Source organism: Drosophila subobscura, chromosome J (genome assembly GCF_008121235.1).
Source record: "Drosophila subobscura isolate 14011-0131.10 chromosome J, UCBerk_Dsub_1.0, whole genome shotgun sequence".
NCBI lineage: Eukaryota > Metazoa > Arthropoda > Insecta > Diptera > Drosophilidae > Drosophila > Drosophila subobscura.
In genome coordinates, this window is record NC_048532.1 from 9,739,446 (window position 1) to 9,761,526 (window position 22,081).

Sequence of the window (22,081 nt, forward strand, 5' to 3'; positions counted from 1 at the left end):
AAGATGCCAAGGAATCGTGGAACTTAGTTAATTTTGCGACATTTCCTTTTAAATAATCACCAAAAGCACATTTTTCAATTAATCTCCATATAAAATATCAAACGAATATTTAAATATTATTTCGTAATTCCTTCGATTTTCTTAATCTTTATATTTTCGCGCGCAAATTTGATTGTGCAGAGTACCCAACAGAGTGGGAGGGGAGGTGGAGCATAAGCCTGTTTATGGTGGGCCCGAGTGCAAAACAGGTTTGAAGTCAATTTTTATAAAATTGTATGATGAAATTGATCAAAAAGTAACATAAATTCAATATTTAATATAAAACCAAGCAAGTCAAGTTGTGGAAAGGCATAACCACTCTTTGGAAAAAACTCGACTTATTCTTATAGGCAGTTTTCCTACATTTTCCTACCATTTTGAGACATTTTTCGTTCCACTAATACTCCTATTTCTACTACTCTTTTTAGGCTCTTAAAAAACGCGCTGCTCTGCCTGGTTCTCTGCCGCACTAGAAAAAAAAGAGAGCCAGTCAAGGGTCCCAAGAGCAGAGCGCTGCACAATCGTACTTTTTGTTTTGCTTTAACGTTCGCTGGGCAGCGCTGTTCCCCATGCTGTTACTGCGCTGCCGCCTGTTACCTGCTCAACAAGATCTTTGTGCACTCTCTCACAGCCTAAAACACACACAGACACAAACACATGCTCGCACAAGAGCCGCCAGCCTGCCTGTCCTGCCCTGCCCACTCACTCTCATTTGGAAGAGATTTTTTATACTCTTTGCGCGCCCCCTCCAGCTACCTGCTTGCATGTGCATGTGCAAGAGCAAGAGAGGGAGAGCGAGAACACAGCACAGTGCACTGGCTCCCTGCGCCTACTCAGCGCTGCTCTGCCAGCGTCACTTCGCATAGCGTCGCGTCGCCTCGCTGCCGCCTAGCCGCTGAGCCGACTGTAGTTTGAGGCGCCTGCCGCCGCCACAAACAGTTTTTAGCCGCGGAGCCAGTAAGACGTGTTCACTCCCCAGCCCGAAGACAGTTTCCAGATCTCTGGAAGCGTTCTCTCTTGAGTCTGCGACACACGAACACACACACTCGTTTTAAGTGCTTCGACGAAATAAGATAAACCGAATCCCCACATCCCGATATATTGTTTGTGTTTTTAAATAAGTTCTCGTAAAAAGTTCTTTATGAAAAATGCAAAAGAATTGAAAGCAACAAAACATGCAAAAAAACTAATGCACAAAAATAACCAACTCTGAGTGAAATCCAAAAAGAAAACTGCACAAAAAATGCAAAAGTTTCTAATATTCAAAATCTTGCACAAGAAATACAAAATAAATTGAGTGAAAATCGCCAAAAGAAAAACGAGCAAAATAACAACCAAAACGAACGAAGAACAATAACAAAGAGTCAGCCAACAAAAAAAAAGGAACAGAAAGCAGGAAGAGGAAAGAAGAGCCAGACAAAAGCAGAAATCGCAGGACACCCATCCCCACCTTCCCCAAAATCACAGACTCACACACACACACACGGACAATGGCCGTGCCCTTTTATCTGCCTGAGGGCGGAGCCGATGACATTGCCTCGTCGGGCGCCTCGGGCTCCTCTTCGGGGGCATCCTCATCGGGTGCCTCCACCTCATCGGCAGGTTCCTCGGACGGCGCCAGCAGCATTGCCTCACAGTCCCCCAACACCACCACCTCGGCCACGCAGACGCCGATGCAGTCGCCACTGCCCACGGACCAGGTGCTCTACGCCCTCTGCGAGTGGGTGCGCCTCTATCACAGCCACAGCCAACAGAACAACAGCGGTAAGTCCACAAAGATCTTTAGCAGTAATTAGCAGTAATCAACCTGAAGTTGTTTCCTACATTGGGGGAAACTTTGGAAAGAAATTGGAGATCTGTGTTTACGCTGCATTTAGAACTTACAATCTTTTGGTATTGAAGCTAGAGAGACCGTTTCAGAATTAAATAGTGCAGAGATTATGAATTAGCTATCAAAAACCTAATGATTGAATGTTTTTTTTTTATTATATAAAATAAATTAGAATAGCTAATAGGGATTTTCAATTACCTATAAGCATAATCAATCACAGATAGTTCTTCCTCATGCTAAAGTCTTAAAAATAAGAATCTCTTGTCTGGAAGCTGGTTTTTGTTTTGCATATCGAAATGGGTCAGCAATTAGCCAAGTTAATCGTCGACTGCTTCAGTTCCTCTTGTTCAAGTTTCACTTTTCAAGGCTGAGTTTGTTGACTCATCACAGACAGGTTTTGTTGTTTTTTTGGGTATGGTCAGGTCAGAATTTTGTCAGAGAAAGAGAACTGGAGAGGAGGGGGAACATGAAATTTGCATTAAATTACAATCGATTACACACGAAAAGAGGCCGCAAGCAAAGCGAAATTTTGTAATTGTAATTCAATAAAAATTAATCGAACAAGTGTTCAAAGAGGGAGAAAATTGAGAAGTTATTGAAAGGTTTCCGCTTGGGGGAGCTAACCAAATAAATGGGAAGACACAGAAATGCAGGATGAATAAAAAGGGATAAGGGTTGTAGGCCCAGATCCAATTTCATTGGATTTACAAGATAATTCTTTATTGGCTTAAGAAAAATATTCATCAAATAAGTAGATGTCAGGGAAACCTTATCATATCAACTATTTGGATAAATATTTAACTGAATTTGTGTATGGCTAGGGCTTAAATGAGCCACTCATGTCCCATTCGATAATTTACAATGCATACAATTTCCATGCAATAAAACTCATAAATAAACCATAAAAAGCCGCGCACAAATCGCTCCCCAATCACAAAACTCAACTAAATGCCCGGCCAATTCACAGCCAGAGACGTGTGCTGGGGTGCTGCCAACTTTTCGCCTGACATGCAATATTGTTTTGAGCTACAAAAAAAAAATAGAGTTGGGCGTGTGCTGGACCAGAAGCAGGCAAAAGAAAAACACAAAGAGCCAACAGCTCTAAGCCACGTTTAATTGGCACGCGCCAAACTCTGAGTCGAATGTCTTATTCGAGTATCTGGCTATATATCGACCAGATATGTATCTCAATCTCTTAACCCGGCCCCCAGTATCTGTTACAGTTCCACCGCCAGCCAGCTAGTCAGGCAGTCAGCCAACCGGCCAGAGTCGTAACCCAAATTATTAAACGCCATTTGACCTTAGGCAACTAGTTTTCCAGCGGAAAAGTCGGGTCGGAAAAGAGCGGGGGGCGTACCAGTAGGGGTGTGGGCCATTTGCAAAGTGTTTGGCTTAACGGTGGTTTAAGTAGCTTTTGTGTGTAGCCCGCGACTCGGGCGTTGAGTGCGGTCAGTTTTTGTGTTCATGTTTGCTTTGCGGTTTTTTCTTGCTGCCTTTTTTTCCCTTGGATTTTCTTGCTGTTTATTTTGTTTCGCCTTTTGCATAATAGATTTTTGTCGCTGTTGCCGTCGATGATTGCCAGCTGCGGTGAAGCTCGGGTGGCGGGGTATTGTACATTTCTGTAACTGGACAATACATTTTGTACATTATTTTTTTGCATCTGTCAGCAACAGTTGGTCAAGCTCAAAAGAGAGTTCCCTCGCGTCTTGTGGTTTCGTGTGAGTCACCCGTTGGAGGGTTTGTTAATTTATGAATTTTTGAACCATGTCAGATTTAATTTTCCTTGCTAATTGTAATTAAATATAGCTTCTAAGTGGCTTGCTTTTGAACAAAAGACCTTTTAGAACAGCTAAACATGCCCCTACGTTACGTTAACCCCAAGTTTAAGGCTTCGAAAGGGTTGGGTTTGCTCCCCTAATGCTGTACTGCTGTGTGTTGGTTATCCACTCAAGTGGATAATTTATCTAATAGTGACACATCCACGAACTAGTTGAACAATGCTTTAAGCACTCGAAACAAGAACCGAGTTAAACTCCCGTTAACCCTTTTTTTTAGCATTTCCAAATGGGGGGAAAAAGCCTCTACTCTGCGGCCACTAAGATGCGCTTAGTCATCGCCGTCATCATCATCATCGTCGACACCGTCGTAGGCTGAACCCACCCTAAAGGACCTAAAAATACCCGAGCAAACAACCCCGAAACCGAAACTCCTAAATACCAAAAGAGCTTCTCTTCCAACAGCAGAATTTCTATGCAGAGTGGCGGTGGGGTGGCGGCCCTTTGTTCGGGCGAGGCTTAAGCGGCGCCCATGTGGACCGAGGAGGAGGCCCAACAAAAGGTGCAATGACAGCAGCATCCTGCTGCGGCATATCCTCTCTTCCCTTCTCATAATCCTAACCTCAATTCACGGCCTCTCGCTTTTGGCCTCGCAATTCGCATCATTCGCTGGCTCCGCTTTGGCTCGCTGCTTCGCTGTTGCCAACAGCTGTTGCTGCTAGGCGTTGTTTTCGCTGCCGGCGTCGCAGCCGCACTTGACATTTTCAACCATTTTGTTTTGCTCAGCAACTTCGTGGCAGCTTTGCCAGCACAAAAAGAAATGGGAAGAGACAGAGCGGGACAGCTAACGGTAATGGCAGCAAATATGGCGACCCGTAGGCTCCGCTTCCTGCCTGGCAACACGCGCCAGCTGACTCCTAGCGGGATTGTGCGCACAGAAAAAGAGAGAAAGAGAGTGAATAGAGAGTGTGGGTCTCCGATTAACCGCAAGTTTTTACACTCATTTTTTGTACAGCCTAACCCAAGAGAAGGAGGACGAGGTGGAGGAGGTGGCATGCATCTGCATTTTGCATCTCGATTTTTATGGCCTGTTGCCAGGCTGATTTATATACCACATATTTGTATCTGTGGAGCTGTTTCTGTATCTGTTTCTCTTCGTCTTCTTTCGCTTCTCTCTTTCGGCTTTCAGCGATTTTTTGTTGTTTTTCTTGTGGCTTTACATTGACCGTGAATTCGTTTCTCTCTTGCTGTTTTCCTTCCTTCCTTCTCGCTGTTATGCAAATTGTTTTTATTGTATGTATTCTCTTTTGGCTTCGTTTTTTTTTGTCTTTTGTTTGTTTGTAATTGTTTCATTTCATTTAAGTTTATTCGCCTTTTTCCTTGCCTTTTTTCTCAATTTTTTGTGCATTTTGTGTGCTTGCGGTTTAATGCCTTCATAAATTTCCCATAAACATTTTTTGATGATCTGCTGAAAATTCTGGCCGGCACCAAAGCAGCTGCGACACGAATCGAACCAAAAGTTCTTTTAGCCAAATGTTATTTGACCATAAAATCGGAAAGTAGTTTGCTGAAAAGCACTTTTGCCAGCAGCTGTGACGGGAATTTCTCGCTGAGAGTAAAGGATTTTGATGAATTTTCGAAGTTTTGATGGAAATAAAGTGGATTTATCGAGGGGAATCAAAATGCAACGAGAGTTCGAGATGTATTGTGGGAATAGGTTGGGATTATAAAGAGATTTCTCTAAAAAATGCCACGGAAATAATTACCAAAAATATTTTAATATTATAATTTGTTCTCTTGGTTTTCAGTTATGAAATATTTGTATTTTTAAGTATATTTTTATTTTTTTATACTATAAACTCTTACTCCTGAAATTCCATATTACTTTGCCCTTTTTTGTTAAGACTTTTACAACTATTTTGTCTCTTAACAAATGAAACCCCTTTCATGGCCCAAGTTTGTTTACTTTTCACACCATTCAGCGCAATGAACTTTGTACATTTTTCAAGTTTAAATGCCCGCCAGGCACTTTGACTAATAAGAAAAAAAGTCAAATAAAACCTGACACTTTTCGAGTCAGTTGCAAGTTGCAAGCAACACTAAGAAAAGGAGCCACTAAAGCGACATGATATCACGCGGCGTAGACACTGTCACCGTAGTCTGTCTGTCTGTGCCGTTGCCTAAGTTGGCTTTTGATTAAGTCTCCGGTGAGGCCGTGCTAAATTGTTTGCATTGAAGCGTTCGGGTTAAGTTGTGGGGGGCTCTGGTGGGCGGGCTATAGTCTCGCCTTTGCTGCTGAAAACGTGCTCAAGTTTTTGTTATGAAATTGAGCCTAGACAAGCCATCCATCCATCCAGGGATCCATCCCAGCATCAGCCTGGCTGGCTGCCTGACTGTCCTTGTCAACAGCGAACTCCTTTTCATAGAACAGACTCAGGCAAGCGTGTTGGCTAAGGACAAAAGAACTTGTGCTCAACGCTCAGGGCCAGAAGTGGAAAAGGATATGTATCAAAAGGCGGAAAACTAAGAACAGGATATGCTCTCACACACAAGTAGCTGCCGCTGCCGTCTGCTACTTGTTATAATTGGCAAAAGGTGGCAAATGATGAGACATGAGAGACAGAAGTTCACTTTAAAATATTTTCTCTAAAAGGAAACAAACCCAGAGGAACATTCAAGCCAAGAAAGTGGTGCAAAATGTTCTCTGAAGACTCTTTCTCGAGGCTTACAAATTTTAATGAGCGCTGCGAGAGCGAGATTTGTTGATTGAGTTTTGGTGGAGAGATAGGAGTTACCATAAATGAGTAAATTTCCATAGAAAACTATGTGTAAGTCTCCCTAATACTCTCCATAAATTTATGCATACGAAAATTGCCCTTCCGTTGTAGCCATAATTTGCCTTGCACTTGAGCAGCGTGAACAAATGCAAAGGCGATTACTAAAATGTGCAATTAAATCAACAAATAAGAAGCTCATGTAATTGTAGACACCCCCCATGTGGGGTGGCAGCGGGCTGCTCGTAGAGATAACCCTTTGGCCACGCCACCTATGAGTGGTCCGTGTGAATGACGCAGCGAAGACACAGAGTCTGGCCGATCCGCTACGAGTCGCGGGTGCCACTCGCAACTGCCGTTGCCATTCATTTATTAATAAACTTTTTTACTGTTTTGTGTTGTTGCTGTTAAAACGTGCAGTTTGTCGACTTTTTTGCGGCTGCAGTTGTTGTTGTTGTTTTCTTTGCTTTTTTAATTATTTTAATTGCGTTTCATCTGATCGAATGCTGGTCGTACAATTTTATTTATTGTTTAATTGTGATTTTTCGCATTTACGTTGTTAATTGCGGCGTGGAGTCGCGTGTGACGGGGGTGGGCAGGCAGGGTGTAGGCTTCCGCCTAAGAGCTTCTTTTTAATCAACTGTTAAATGCTTTTTGCTCGTTTGAAAGAAATAAATGTTTGGGTTAAATGGAAAAAGGGGAAAGAGATTTATGGTAGAAGTTGCAGTGAAATTTTAAATGCAATTAACACGAGCTAGAAGTTGCGGCAAATTTATTTCTAAACATAATAAACATAAATTTTAGCATAAAATAAATAAATTTGTAATTTGTTTGTTGGCAGAACTCTTTTATTTAGATTGGAAACTTCTTGATTATTATTTTTTATGTATTTTTTGGTCTTATAATATTTTATTTGTATATTTTTTTTTACAACTTTTCGCTAAGCCAATCGAGCTTTAAAGCTGATTCAGCCAGTTATATTTTAGTGCTCGCTCTCCCTGCCATATCCTCAAATGTCCTGTATGCAGGCATGCAAGGAACACATGCTCCATGCTCCTTGCATGTGCCTTTTACCAGCCAATCCTCCATCAAAATATGCAAACAACTGCTTGGGAGTCTTGTGTTTTGCTCAGTTTCCTGTCAATCGATGTGCAACGCGTCGTATGCATCGTTTTCTGGATTTTCTTTTGGCTTTTTATAGCCTTTTAAGCTGTTCTCCCCTTTGTTGTGTGTGCTGCAAGGAAATTGAAAAATTGCATTTGTCTGTCGTTGATAAAATATTGAGCAGAGCTCCTCCTGCTCCATCTGGTGTGCTCGTGATAAGCGTTTGAGCTATTTCCCATGAAAAATGTTGGAATGAAAAGAAACGGCAAAGAAAGGCTCCTTGGGAAAATGTTTGAGAGAATTCCCATTGAGCTGTCGGCTTGGTTTCCTCATTCTTGAAGGCAACGCAACGGCAAATCCATTCCTAAAATATTTCATTAAATTATGCGCTAGATTTAGCTTTATTTTTGCTTTAATCGCTTGCGTGCTTGCTGGCCCCGTTTTTGGTTGGGGCACACGCATCTCATGCTCTGACCTTGCAACAAGCTGCGATTCGCGATTTGCCAGCTGCGGCTCTGAAAGATCATTTAAAAAATTCTTTTATCGTGCATTTGTTTATTTTTATAGACTTGAATGGGCATTGCCGCCGTTTTATGCTTTTAATTTCTTTGTCTAATGTGCTTGGCCTTATGGGTTTATTATCAGCAAATAGCAGGGAGAGAGGGAGGCGGCATAAGCGAATGAGGGGAACCGCCGCATGACACGTGTAAGGGAAAGAGTGATGTAAATGCAGTTAGCAGTTAGGAAATTCTTGGAAATATTTTTAAAAAAATATATAAAACAGAATGACGAACGAATCAAATATTTATCACAGGTTTTGTTTACACGAATTTTATTGAATTTTATACATTATGAAATACCCACTTTAATCATCATTTTGTAACAAAAGAACTTTCTCTTTGTTACGCAAGTAAATCAAATGATCATCAACCGTTTTTTGCCAGAACTTTCTCCTTCAGCGTAGAAGGAAGACGAATGATTCACTTGAGACTTTCCCAAATTCGCTGAGAACTTCCGCATGCAACTGACCAAAATTGGTAATTAACAGCAGGTGGTGGGGGGACATGGCATTCGTCGGGCATCGAATTGTTCGATCTACAGATCGACACCTGATTGACATTCAAAAAACAAGCAAACAGCAGCAGCAAAACATACACTTGATCGAATTGTCAGCCCCAAAATGGCAATCTTTTTGTTAGATTTGTTAACTTCTATATAAAGAACATGCCAATGGGGAGCTTAGAGCCATATCTTAATGCAGTGCATAGCATATAATTATTTCCCGAAAAACCGTACAAAGATATGTGCCCCCCCGCCAAGATGCCGTTAATTAGTCACCTGTTTGTACCGTTCATCATCATCAGCTGCTGCTGCTGCTGTTGCCTAATTAAAACGAGGACAGACATCCGATCCGCGCTGTAATGTGACCAAATTGGTAATCTCTCTCTCGTCGCATCGTCGTGACACTCGCGACAAATCGCCTTAAATGTAATTTTTGTGGTAAATGTTATGTTTCCCCGTTTCGTTGTGTTTTCCGTTTCGTATTTATCCTCGTCTTGTGTGGGCGTTTGCCATATTAACTGTAAAAAATGTATCTCTGTTTTTTTTTGGGGGGGGGAATATTGTGAGTTATTCAGGTCTCGCATGTTGTAATCTTGAGATGGAGCACGGATCTCGCTTTTTGGAGTACACTTGCGCATTCCTTTGTTCTGTCATCTTGAGCTTGTTTCGTTGGGCTTTCGTTTCGGTTCTTTTAAAATTAAATATTCATCAATAAATGTCAATGTCAAGTGGCAGATTTCGATGGAAGAGATTGCACTTTGCTGAAAACGTTAACGGCTTGAAGGGGGATCATCAATATGGGAGTTTGTGCAGGTAATCCGCATGAGGGGTTTCATGTTTGAACTGCAAAAATTATTCACATTAGCTGTAGGTTTTTTCAGTTTTTTAGTTGGACTTTTGCAGCTATATTGATTTATTTTTGTGTCTTTTCTTATCTATCGCTTCCTTCCTCTGTCCAAATCCGATCCGAAGCCACTTGCCCATTTCCCATTCCGTTCCACTGACCAACATCGACCAACAACTCGTTTCGATTCTAAGATTCTTATGCCGATTCCGTAGCGCGGATTCCGATTCCATTTCTGATTCGAGTGCGAAGTGCGACGCAGTTTTGTTGGATACTCGAGTGTGTGTACTCGAAAACCTATTCATAAGACTTTTTGCAGCGCGACTTGTAGTATATATTTCCCCACACTCCACCCCAACCCCCCGATCGCTTACTTGGCTTCAAGGTTATAATGAGCAACATATGCTGCGGGTCTATCCGCTGTCGGTCTGCAATCAGCTGCGAAAATGCACAACTAAAAATGCACTTCAACGACGAATAGCAGCAACAGCAGCGGCAGCAGCAGCAGCAGCCACAACTAAAGCGAAACATTTTTCACGTTTTTTCCGCTGCCTGGGTTCTCTCCTCTAGAGTTGTTCTTGAGCTGTTCTGAGGCGTTCTGCTTGCCTGTGCTGCCTGATTGATGTTTGTCAGCTGTGGCTGCTGTCAGCCTGTGTGGCTGTTTGTTTGGCTGCTTGGCTGCTGCCCAGCGGCCTTAGAAATTGTTGCAACAGCATAGCATAGAACACTGAACAGAAAATTAAAGTAAATTATACACATAATTGCTGCCTTTTTGTGTCCAAGGCGTTGCACAGATGCTACACTCTGTAGACCCCCTGCATCTCAACCTCCTCCCCATTGATTCGAAACAACACTCGTAATTCAATTAAACATTTTGCACATATTGTCGCCCATAAAAAACTATAAACGAATGCAGAAAGAAAAACAATGCACAGGCAGCCCAGCAATTGGTCACGTTTCGTACAAAGTTCCACAACGACAAATGCATCGCCCGCATAGAGTTGGGATCATAAAAATAGCTTTGAGTGCCGGTAAACGATTGCAGAAAATGATCAGCAGCCAATGGAGTAGAGAGCGCTCCTCCATAGAGGTGGGAATGTGTGCGAGAAGGTGACTTTTTGCAGGGAAAACAGTGACTGGGGAAACACTTGTTGAGGAGGAATTAAGAGGAAGGAAAAAAAAATATTTTTAATACAATTTGCAGATGAAAGAACACAGAGAAACCTTTGCAAAAAAATATAAAATATTAGCAACAGAAAACCATAAAATATTTGTGCCTAATCTTTGCAGATTTTCCCAATAAATTAACCGATAAAAGCGCAGTCTTTAAAATAAATGGCATTACATTACATATTTTGTTAGCCTTTGGAAACGTGTTTTGTGCTCACTCAATTGGCGATTAAATCACAGCTTAGAGAACCAGCGAGCGAGGGCTTAAATCACAGTTTAGTAAGCCATTAAGCGATTGATATCGGGGGAAAAACAAAAAAGATTTATATGGTTAGAGGAGCACTTGATCAGCACTGGAAGGGAGGGCATATGCGCGTATGTCTCTCATATGCAAATTGGCAAAACAAAACGAAATGTGTGGTGTGGTGTGGTGTAGTCTGGTGTGTTGGTAAATAATTTTCCACACAATTTGCAATTAGTAATAACATTTTTATCGGTCTCTCTCTCTCACTGGGCTCAGGCTGTAGCTCGTCGTTGTTCAGTTTCATCATAAAGGCAACCAGCAGAATCATTTGCACTGACTTGGTATGGCGTATGGTATTATGGTGTTCTATGGCATGGCTAGTTATATAAACTGTGGCCAGCAGCACTGTCAGCACTCGGTAGTAATGATGCCTGACGCGGCTGCCTATGCCTTTGCCTTTGGCTTCGGTGTTGCTTGTAGCTTGTAGCTGGCAGATTTTTCAAGGTTAAAAAAGCAACGATGGCGCGCGGTGGAGCGCACGTGAGCGCCTGGCCCCAGGCAGGCCTCAGCTGCTCGGCTGCTCAGCAAACTGCAAACTAGTTTCAAATGGCATAAAGTATCTGTAAGATACAGACTGCAAGGAGTGGCTGGCTCGCAATTAACTACAGATTTTTGTTTCGCTCTTGCTGCAACTGCAACTGCCACAACGAACAGCGAACAACGAACAGCTGGTGGGCTCGTTTCGATTCGTTTCGAGTTCAAGGCTATTGGGTCAAATTGCAAATTAGTCGCCCGCAGGTTGTATGACGTTGAATGACATTATTCCGCTTGGGTATAACTGCATTTTGAGGCTACTTTAAATGGACAAACGAGCAGTGACCAGCGTCTCCATTGGGACTATAATTATTTGATTTTTTCTGCTCGGCTTTCTGCCCCGAGTGATTTGTATAAACTTTGCATTACAATCAATCATTTGTCGCGAGCGGGCCAATAGCTTTTTAAGTAAATAAACATTAAGAAGTCATAACCATAGTCGTCTCGTATGGCGAGCCATCTAATGCCCCGTCAGAGTGTGGCAGGGGGCAGGCACAATTTATGCGCATATCAAGTGGCAGTGGCAGCGACAGCGACGTACTTACCTATCAACGCTTTTGTTGTCGATTTGCATGAAATTGCAATAAGAAAAAATAAGTAAAATCCCCAAGCAAAAAGAGAAACAGATTGAAATGCAACTGAGAGTCGGGGCAGAAGATACATGCATAAATGATGTTAAGCTGTGCGCAGATACAGCTACAGCTACAGATACAGATACTTTTCAAGTACATTTGATATGATATGTTTGGGCACTTGTAGCTGCTTGCCTGAAGGTTAGTTAACAGACAGAAATCGATACATAATGTGCATTTTTATTTATAGCTCCCCCCAAAGGGTGTGCCAACAGTTGCTCTATCCGAAAGTATCGCCCATTAATACATAATATTCCCTAATTGAGATATATGCTGTAATTACAGCCAATCTATAAGGTTTACCTATCTTTAAGCTTCCTTTAACTGCCTTCAACGTATCTTAAATGCCGCATTTTGTGGTTTTTTCTGAGTTACTTTCTGCTGCATTTATTCGAGTTTTATGTGCGCTGGATCATTTTATGGGCGTTTTTTATGATCAGCAAAAAGCAAGGAGAAGCGAAGAGGACTTGCCATAATTATAGCCGATTTTTACAGTCAGTCGGCTAAGTGGCAGTTGGGTAAACAATAAGACAGACAATGCCACGACCTTAGACACTTCCCTACATTGTCACTGCACTCGAGTGCAACTCGTCCAATGCCGCCTTTGTCTGCCCCTTTTGCATTGTGTTGCACAATGATGTTGATGACGATGATCTGATCCGTATTGTAATTCCATTCTCCTACCTTTCATTTGCAGCCCCGCACATCTTCCAGTATCCACCGCCGCCGAGTCCCTCCTGCAACTATACGGGCGGCGATGTCTTCTTCCCCCATGGGCCACCGTCAGTGCCGCCGCGGACACCGCACACCAGCGGCAGCTATGCCGCCGGCGAGGAGTACAACTTCTTCCGGCAGCAGACACAGCCGCCATATCCGGCGCCGTCCACGCCGCAGCCAATGCCACCGCAGCCGCCGCAGTCGGCGCCACCGATGCACTACAGCCACAGCTTCCCGCAGCAGTCGCCGCACTTGCTGCAGCACCATCATCCCGCCTCCGTTTACGGCATGGGCCAGCAGCATCAGCCGGGTCCCGGCTCCTACTATGCCACCTACACGCCACCCCCCACACCGAACACGGCCAATGCCGGCACCTCGACCTCATCGGCGGCCTTTGGCTGGCACAGCCATGGCCCCCAGCTGGCATCGACGCCACTGTCGGCGCCAATGGGCTCCAAGATGCGGCTGCAGCGCAGCCAGTCGGATGCAGCCAGACGGTGAGTGAAAGTCAAATGATTATTTTAGTGCTGGAATATCAATAAGCGAGAAGGATGCCAATTTGCTAAAAGATTATACATTTTAAGGCCTATTCCCTTATTATTTTATGGGAGCAAGAAAAAGAAGACTTTAAATTGAATGATTAATCCATCGAAACTGTCCCAAGCAACTGTAGAAAAATTAAAGCAAGCAAAAAGCGAAGCTTGCTGATAGCACAAATTCGATTGGCATTATCTCTATCTGTAGTGAACGTAAATTCCAAGTGGCTGCCCCCCACCACACATGAATATCAATTCCCATGACACAACGCAATGTTTTTAATTAATGAAAAAGGCAAAGTTGTCGCTGATAATTGCACATGACGCTTCCCCCACGTCGCCCCGAACCACTACGAGTATTCAACTAAATATTTATGTCTCTCTCTCTCTCTCCCCCATTTATAGCAAGCGATTGACCTCGACGGGCGAGGATGAGCGCGAGTATCAGAGCGATCATGAGACCAGCTGGGATGATGAGTACGATGATCGTTATGACAATTTTACGGCCGGACGGGAGCGTCTGCAGGAGTTCAACGGACGCATACCACCACGGAAGAAGAAGAACAGTCATAACTGCAGCGGCAGCGGCAGCAGCAACAGCAACAACAACAACAACAATCCAATCAGCCAAAATAATTTCCAACTCCATTCATCGAATGCAGAGTGCAGCAGCAGCAACAGTGCCAGCCACAGCCACAGCAACAACAGCAGCAGCAACAGTCAAAGAGAGCGAGAGCGTGAGCGGCTGCAGCGAGCGGAGGCTGAGAAGAAGGTAAGCAAAGGGGAACACCTAAAATGGAACACTAGTTTATGGTACTCTAGCAGATCGCGGGATACCCTGTGGGTTAGAGTTTTTAGCACTTTTGTTTTCCCTTTCTTCATTATAATCCGATTCGTCTTCAATCTCTGATGGGAATACAACACAACTCGGGGCTCCGGCAAGTGCCATAAAATTGCAAAAATATTCTAGATATATTTGCAAGTTGGGGAGTTCATTAACTCGAAGGCGCAACATCTGTTGTTGGCGGTGCCCTACCCCACCGCGCTGTGGCACGTGGCAAACATTTTTCAAAGGCTCAACTAGTTGAAAATGCTGCAGAAAATGCTAAAAATACAAACCCGAAGGAATGACAAATTGCCGCTAGAGCGGGAGGGAGGGTGGGGAGTGTCAGAGTGCGAGCACATGCACATGCATGCTCGTGCATGTCGCTGCAGGCAAATGTATAACACATATAACACTTTTTTTTTGCACATGCTAAAAGTGTGATAAAAATTAATTGCGCAGTTCCTGGCTCTGGCCCGGGTGGGTGCCTGCCGGAGAGAGTGTTGTCTTGCAGTCTCTCTGTCTCGCTGTTTCACTGTTTCTTGTCTCTGCTCGGGCGCTGCTCGTCTCTTGCGTTATGTTAATCGTGGCAGGCGCCTTACGCTCCCTCTCTCCCCCTGCCACGTTTCTAGTCTCTCGCTCTGTACATATCTGGCGCTCGATTAAAGTCGTGTAAGTCGGGCCTTTGTGTCAGCTGCTGCTGCTGCTGGCCCCATTAAGCCTCACTTTTTACGCTATTTTCTTAGTTTTTAGTTTTTGCGTATTTTTTCCTGCGCAATTAAAAGAAATGTAAACTTGAGGAAATTCAATCGCAATCGCATGACACACACACACTGACTCAGACCTGATACCCAGTTCCCCCCTGTTCAGTTGAATACCCATTAATTGGTGCGCGGAAGGGTGCACAATTTTCAAGGCAAAAATGAAACTGGCAGTAAATAATATTTAATCTTTGAGAGTTAAAAAAAGAGACCAAAAGATAAATGGAGGGACTCTCCATGACTCTGTTTAGTTGGGATAATGGGTACCACATAGTCGGTACATCAACTCTAGCATTCTCTCTCTTATTGCCATTTGCTTTTTGTTGTAATTCATGCTCGTCGCTCTGGGCCCCGCTTATCGCTTACTGAAGCCAGCCTTGCGGCTGTCCACCCTTGGGGGAAGCTGCGAACTGATCTGGAAGCTGTGGAAGCTCCTACAATTTGACCTTATCCGAGCACTCTTTCAGCTGCTAAACGAGAGCGTGTGAAATTCCATAATCTACAAAGTATTATTCATACAAATATATATATATGTACATATTTATGTATGTGTGCCACAGACATGGATCCTCGATTGTGATTTGACGCATAAAATTGCGTGTATTTTTCCAATGGTTGATAAATGCGAAGCAATGAAGGAATGTTTTAAGAATGGACAAGAATTGTATGACTTGTTTAACGCGTAGTAGCTCCATCCAATATTAAATCGAAACACCTATAGATACTACCCATTCCAAACAACTAAATTGAATCGAAATTCGAACACATGTTCGATGGCTTTTTCATACCATTAACCGCAAAAAGACAATGCCACAAATGTCCTAACCAAATAGAGCCGAAAATTCGGGGCTAAAATAAGCGAAAAAGTGAATTTGCATAATAAATTTGAGGTCAGTTTTAGTCGGGCTTTGGTGGTGGTGGTGGCTACCATCCACCACTTGCTACCACAAAAATCCATGGCCATGCCATCCACACGTGCCGCACTGCGACCATTCAAGCGTGGAATGTTGAACAAATAAATGGTGTAAATTATATAACCATTGATGCGGGTGTGGTAATGTTGCTGGAGGGGGAGAGTCAAGTGTTCTGTATAGAAAAATAATTACACCATTGACCAGACAAAAATTGACCGCCCATTCGGGTCACTTTTGCCAGTCAATAGTTTCGCTTGATTTACGGCTCAAGAGGGCCAGCGAGGGTGGATAGAGGGTCACGTGTGTGGTTTTCGTATATTTTATGCCACACAGGGGAGCAGTAGGTTAGAGGGGGAGTGCTTTTGGGGGGATGCTGAAAGGTTACTTTATTGATTTAAATATACATTCAAGTGCACATCAACTCTAACTAATCTCTTGAATTTCCACACATTTTGTCCATCTTACAGAAACCACAGAGCTTCACCTGGCCAACCGTTGTGACCGTCTTCGTGCTGGCCATGGGCTGTGGCTTCTTTGCGGCGCGATGAACCACCTGGGATGCGTGAATATGTGTAAACGAATGATCTATAGTGAAATCAGCTAGTATTTAGGATATATAAATCGATCTATGCCTAGATGTAGCGAAACCGTAACTTAAGTGCAACGAATTTATTGAAAGCAGAAAGTCATTAATTCGTAAACCGATTGTTAAATATACATAAATTCATACATACATAATACATAATACCGATACCAATTAAGAGGGTTGACGGGACACAAGAACAATATTATATTCAATCTGTTTAGGGTAAACTTTTGCATTTGTACATTTGTATCTCCAGAAACAGGAACAGGAATTTCCTCCAAAACTGCTCAAAGTAAAACGAAAACTCTCAGACTGGCAAAAAAGTGACTAAGAATTTAGAGCATATTTTTTATTGCGAATACATAGACACATGTATTTTTGTACAACCTTTTGAACACTTAAACATAAACACACAAATTATACAAGTACAAACGACAAAGGAAAAACTGACAATTCTTGAGATACACTTTCGATACGACTTTTCGTTTTTGCATTTAATTATCTGATATTCCACCTGCATTTTCTTCCAACCCGAAACAATTTCAATGTCTTCGCTTTTGTGATTTCGAATCGCAAGCAAAATGAATTATACATAAATATATTTTAAATATTTGTTTAACTAGTAGAAATTTATAAGCATAAGCCCCCCGCCCACACAGCAAAAAGATCACACGCCGCCTAGCTTTAATTGTTAAAAAACAAACGCAGAGAAAAAAAATCATAAAAAAAGCCAACAACAATGTTTAAGTTAGTTCTTTTTTATTTGTATATAGTTTTTATGCCATTTTTGTGATGTTTTGTGTCTACGGTTTATGTCATGTTATTTTAGTTAAATTTCGTATGATTTATGTTTTTTTTTGTCATTTGTTCATCATTGTCTTCAAATTGGTCTCACAATTTAGTTACTTAAGCTCCAGCAGAGTCCGGGAAATGTCCAGCTCTTGGGGAAATGTCCTCTGAAAAACGGCAATGTCCATTCTCCAGCAATCTTTTTTGGACACACACACACGCACACAAATGATCTCTCCCAAAATGGAAATTAATGGAAATTGATCTCCAACGATAGCCAAAGTAAAAGATAAGTAAAAAAGGAACTCAAATAAAAGAGAGGAATCGGTCAAAACCATTTTCAGAGGTTAGTCTTCCGCTTTTGCTGGCATTTTCCGGGCTAGTTTCAATGCTAATTGAATACACAACGTGAACATAAAAGCGAAAATAGTGAAAAAAAATCAAAAGAAAAGTAAAAACAATTCCCAAAAATCGCATTGATCTCATGGATTTATACAATACACAGTTTTTACAATGAGAAAGAAAATATAATACAAAATAAGAGAAGAAAAGAAAAGAAAAGGAGAAAATGAAAAGTGAAACAGAGAAAAAAAGAGAGAGGAACGGAAAGCAAGAGTTAGAGATGTAAGAAAAGTCTAAGCTTAAGTTCGCCAAGCGTTTTAGTTCTAAATTCTAGAGCGTTTAAGGTAGATCTAAGTGAGTTTTTCAAGCGTTTATTTTGTACATTATTATACCTAAAGCAATATTATTCTGTGTAGCCATAAGCGATAGCCCAGACCCCAGATATATCCAAGCCCATTTCCAATCTAGCCTTAGATACACACACACACCTTCAACAAAAAAATAGAACACACACTTCTCAACTACACACATACATACCATATGTACACACCACTTCCAAAAACCCAAATGAAAAAATTATTTTTGTAAATTTGTTGCATCAAATGAACCGGAAATCGGCGGGAGCCTGTCTTCCCCCTCTGGTTCATTGCCAATTAGTTTTCACAATGATCTCGGTAAAGTTTTGTGGCCTCGCATGGCCCAGAAGTCATGATGGAATGATTGATTTTTTGGCCTGCCATGAATACTGGAACAAAAAGTAAAAGGAAAGCAGAAGCAGAATCAGAATCAGAAGCAAAGCAAACTATATTTTTGACCCGATGCGACTTGATCCGTTTGTATAAATTTAAGTATCTTTACTCGACCCTGTACATAGCGCGCAGTTCGAATCATAGAATCAAATGCCATTTTTGTATAGAATTTTGTTTGGTGCCAAAACAGTGACAGATCCAGTTGTCTGCGAACACATTATACACACACACACACACATATTATACATACTAGAATTTATTTATGCTAAGCTTGATCCTAAGTTCAACAATTCAGCAATTTGTCAATTCAATTCAATTTAGCAAATAATTATTCTGTTTTTGTTTCGTGTTCGAAAGAAGCGCAAGACTTCGTTTAATTGTACATTTTACATATTATGCTGTAATATTTTAGTATGCATAAACAATATCATTATTGATCTCATGAATATGTTCATAAGACAAATTAAGCATCAAACATTATCTGTATAGAAACGATTACTCGTACATTTGAGTGCATAATATAACATGTAAGATTTACAGAACAAACAAAATACAATCAAAAAAGAAAAATAAAAAAAAATAAATAAAACATTTTAAAATTCAATTGAAAGCAATATACATTTGGGCCTAGGTACTTAGCTAATCCTTGATCCTTGATCCAAAGGACTCTATCAAATCAGGGACATTATTCTGAACACCGGAAGTGGGCGCACGGCTAGATCGGATGAGGAATGTCGGAGTTGTAGCGGCTTAAATAAGATTAATAAAAATTAATAATGAAAATGGAACATATCGACTTTTTGAAGTATCTTTTGGGGGCTGCTTTTGGGCACAAAAGCATGGCATACTTTCAGGCTGAAGTGATCTCACCTACAAATTGGCGTAAAACAGCCATATCCTTGAGTCCTTGGGGTCCTTGAAGGATTCAAACGTTACAGGAGACAATCCCGCTTAGGATGAGACGGGGCACGTCCTTATCCGACAGGAAACAGCCGAGTTATGGGATTGTAGGGATTATGTTCAAAAACATCCCTAAGACGGCATTATCCTTAATGTCCTATTATCCTTAAGGATTGCCAAAGATCCGGGGCACTATCCCGATTACTAGAAGCTGAGGCATGTCCTGATACGACAGGATATAGCCGAGTTATAGCGTTGTAGGGATTCTAGCAGAAAACATCCTTAAAATGGCATTATCCTCAATGTCCTTCCATCCGAAAGGATTGCAAGCGATCGGGGACATTGTCCCGATTCCGAGGAGGTGCGGCATGTCCTGATCCGACAGGATACAGCCGAGCTTTTGCGCTGTACGAATTCTATCAGAAAACATCCTTAAAATGGCATTATCCTTAATGTCCTTGCACCCGAAAGGACTGCAAGCGATCGGGGACATTGTCCCGATTCCGACGAGGTGTGGCATGTCCTGATCCGACAGGATACAGCCAAGTTATGGCGTTGTACGGATTCTATCAGAAAACATCCTTAAAATGGCATTATCCTTAATGTCCTTGCACCCGAAAGGACTGCAAGCGATCGGGGACATTGTCCCGATTCCGAGGAGGTGTGGCATGTCCTGATCCGACAGGATACAGCCAAGTTATGGCGTTGTAGGGCTTCTAGGAGAAAACATCCTTAAAATGGCATTATCCTTAATGTCCTTGCACCCGAAAGGACTGCAAGCGATCGGGGACATTGTCCCGATTCCGACGAGGTGCGGCATGTCCTGATCCGACAGGATACAGCCAAGTTATGGCGTTGTAGGGCTTCTAGGAGAAAACATCCTTAAAATGGCATTATCCTTAATGTCCTTGCACCCGAAAGGACTGCAAGCGATCGGGGACATTGTCCCGATTCCGAGGAGGTGCGGCATGTCCTGATCCGACAGGATACAGCCGAGCTTTTGCGTTGTACGGATTCTATCAGAAAACATCCTTAAAATGGCATTATCCTTAATGTCCTTGCATCCGAAAGGATTGCAAGCGATCGGGGACATTGTCCCGATTCCGAGGAGGTGCGGATGTCCTGATCCGACAGGATACAGCCAAGTTATGGCGTTGTAGGGCTTCTAGGAGAAAACATCCTTAAAATGGCATTATCCTTAATGTCCTTGCACCCGAAAGGACTGCAAGCGATCGGGGACATTGTCCCGATTCCGACGAGGTGTGGCATGTCCTGATCCGACAGGATACAGCCAAGTTATGGCGTTGTAGGGCTTCTAGGAGAAAACATCCTTAAAATGGCATTATCCTTAATGTCCTTGCACCCGAAAGGACTGCAAGCGATCGGGGACATTGTCCCGATTCCGAGGAGGTGCGGCATGTCCTGATCCGACAGGATACAGCCGAGCTATTGCGTTGTACGGATTCTAGCATAAAATATCCTTAAAATGGCATTATCCTTAATGTCCTTGCACCCGAAAGGACTGCAAGCGATCGGGGACATTGTCCCGATTCCGAGGAGATGCGGCATGTCCTGATCCGACAGGATACAGCCGAGTTAAAGCGTTGTACGGATTCTAGCAGAAAGCATCCTTAAAATGGCATTATCCTTAATGTCCTTGCACCCGAAAGGATTGCAAGCGATCGGGGACATTGTCCCGATTCCGACGAGGTGTGGCATGTCCTGATCCGACAGGATACAGCCAAGTTATGGCGTTGTAGGGCTTCTAGGAGAAAACATCCTTAAAATGGCATTATCCTTAATGTCCTTGCACCCGAAAGGACTGCAAGCGATCGGGGACATTGTCCCGATTCCGAGGAGGTGCGGCATGTCCTGATCCGACAGGATACAGCCGAGCTATTGCGTTGTACGGATTCTAGCATAAAATATCCTTAAAATGGCATTATCCTTAATGTCCTTGCACCCGAAAGGACTGCAAGCGATCGGGGACATTGTCCCGATTCCGAGGAGATGCGGCATGTCCTGATCCGACAGGATACAGCCGAGTTATAGCGTTGTAGGGCTTCTAGGAGAAAACATCCTTAAAATGGCATTATCCTTAATGTCCTTGCACCCGAAAGGATTGCAAGCGATCGGGGACATTGTCCCGATTCCGAGGAGGTGCGGATGTCCTGATCCGACAGGATACAGCCAAGTTATGGCGTTGTAGGGCTTCTAGGAGAAAACATCCTTAAAATGGCATTATCCTTAATGTCCTTGCACCCGAAAGGACTGCAAGCGATCGGGGACATTGTCCCGATTCCGACGAGGTGTGGCATGTCCTGATCCGACAGGATACAGCCAAGTTATGGCGTTGTACGGATTCTATCAGAAAAATCCTTAAAATGGCATTATCCTTAATGTCCTTGCACCCGAAAGGACTGCAAGCGATCGGGGACATTGTCCCGATTCCGACGAGGTGCGGCATGTCCTGATCCGACAGGATACAGCCGAGCTATTGCGTTGTACGGATTCTGGCATAAAATATCCTTAAAATGGCATTATCCTTAATGTCCTTGCACCCGAAAGGACTGCAAGCGATCGGGGACATTATCCCGATTCCGAGGAGGTGTGGCATGTCCTGATCCGACAGGATACAGCCAAGTTATGGCGTTGTACGGATTCCATCAGAAAACATCCTTAAAGGGCATTATCCTTAATGTCCTTGCATCCGAAAGGATTGCAAGTGATCGGGGACATCGTCCCGATTCCGAGGAGGTGTGGCATGTCCTGATCGTCCTTCAAATAAAGGATAAAACAACAAAACAAATCTGCCTTGTTGTTGTTGTCGATTTATGTTGTTGTTGTTGTACAACAAAAGTTGTTTTTGTTATTGTTGTACAACAACCACGTCAA

General features: G+C 42.8%; 1 protein-coding gene across 1 annotated transcript; it reads left to right on the plus strand.

Annotated features, from left to right (window-relative positions):
• Positions 1-966: 966 nt before the first annotated feature.
• LOC117894222 (cell death protein hid) lies at positions 967-18,039 on the plus strand. Its single transcript, XM_034801138.1, has 4 exons — positions 967-1,803; positions 12,767-13,283; positions 13,728-14,094; positions 16,288-18,039. Exons 1-4 carry the CDS (start codon positions 1,530-1,532, stop codon positions 16,366-16,368), a joined length of 1,239 nt encoding a protein of 412 aa, XP_034657029.1. The 5' UTR covers positions 967-1,529; the 3' UTR covers positions 16,369-18,039.
• Positions 18,040-22,081: the final 4,042 nt, after the last annotated feature.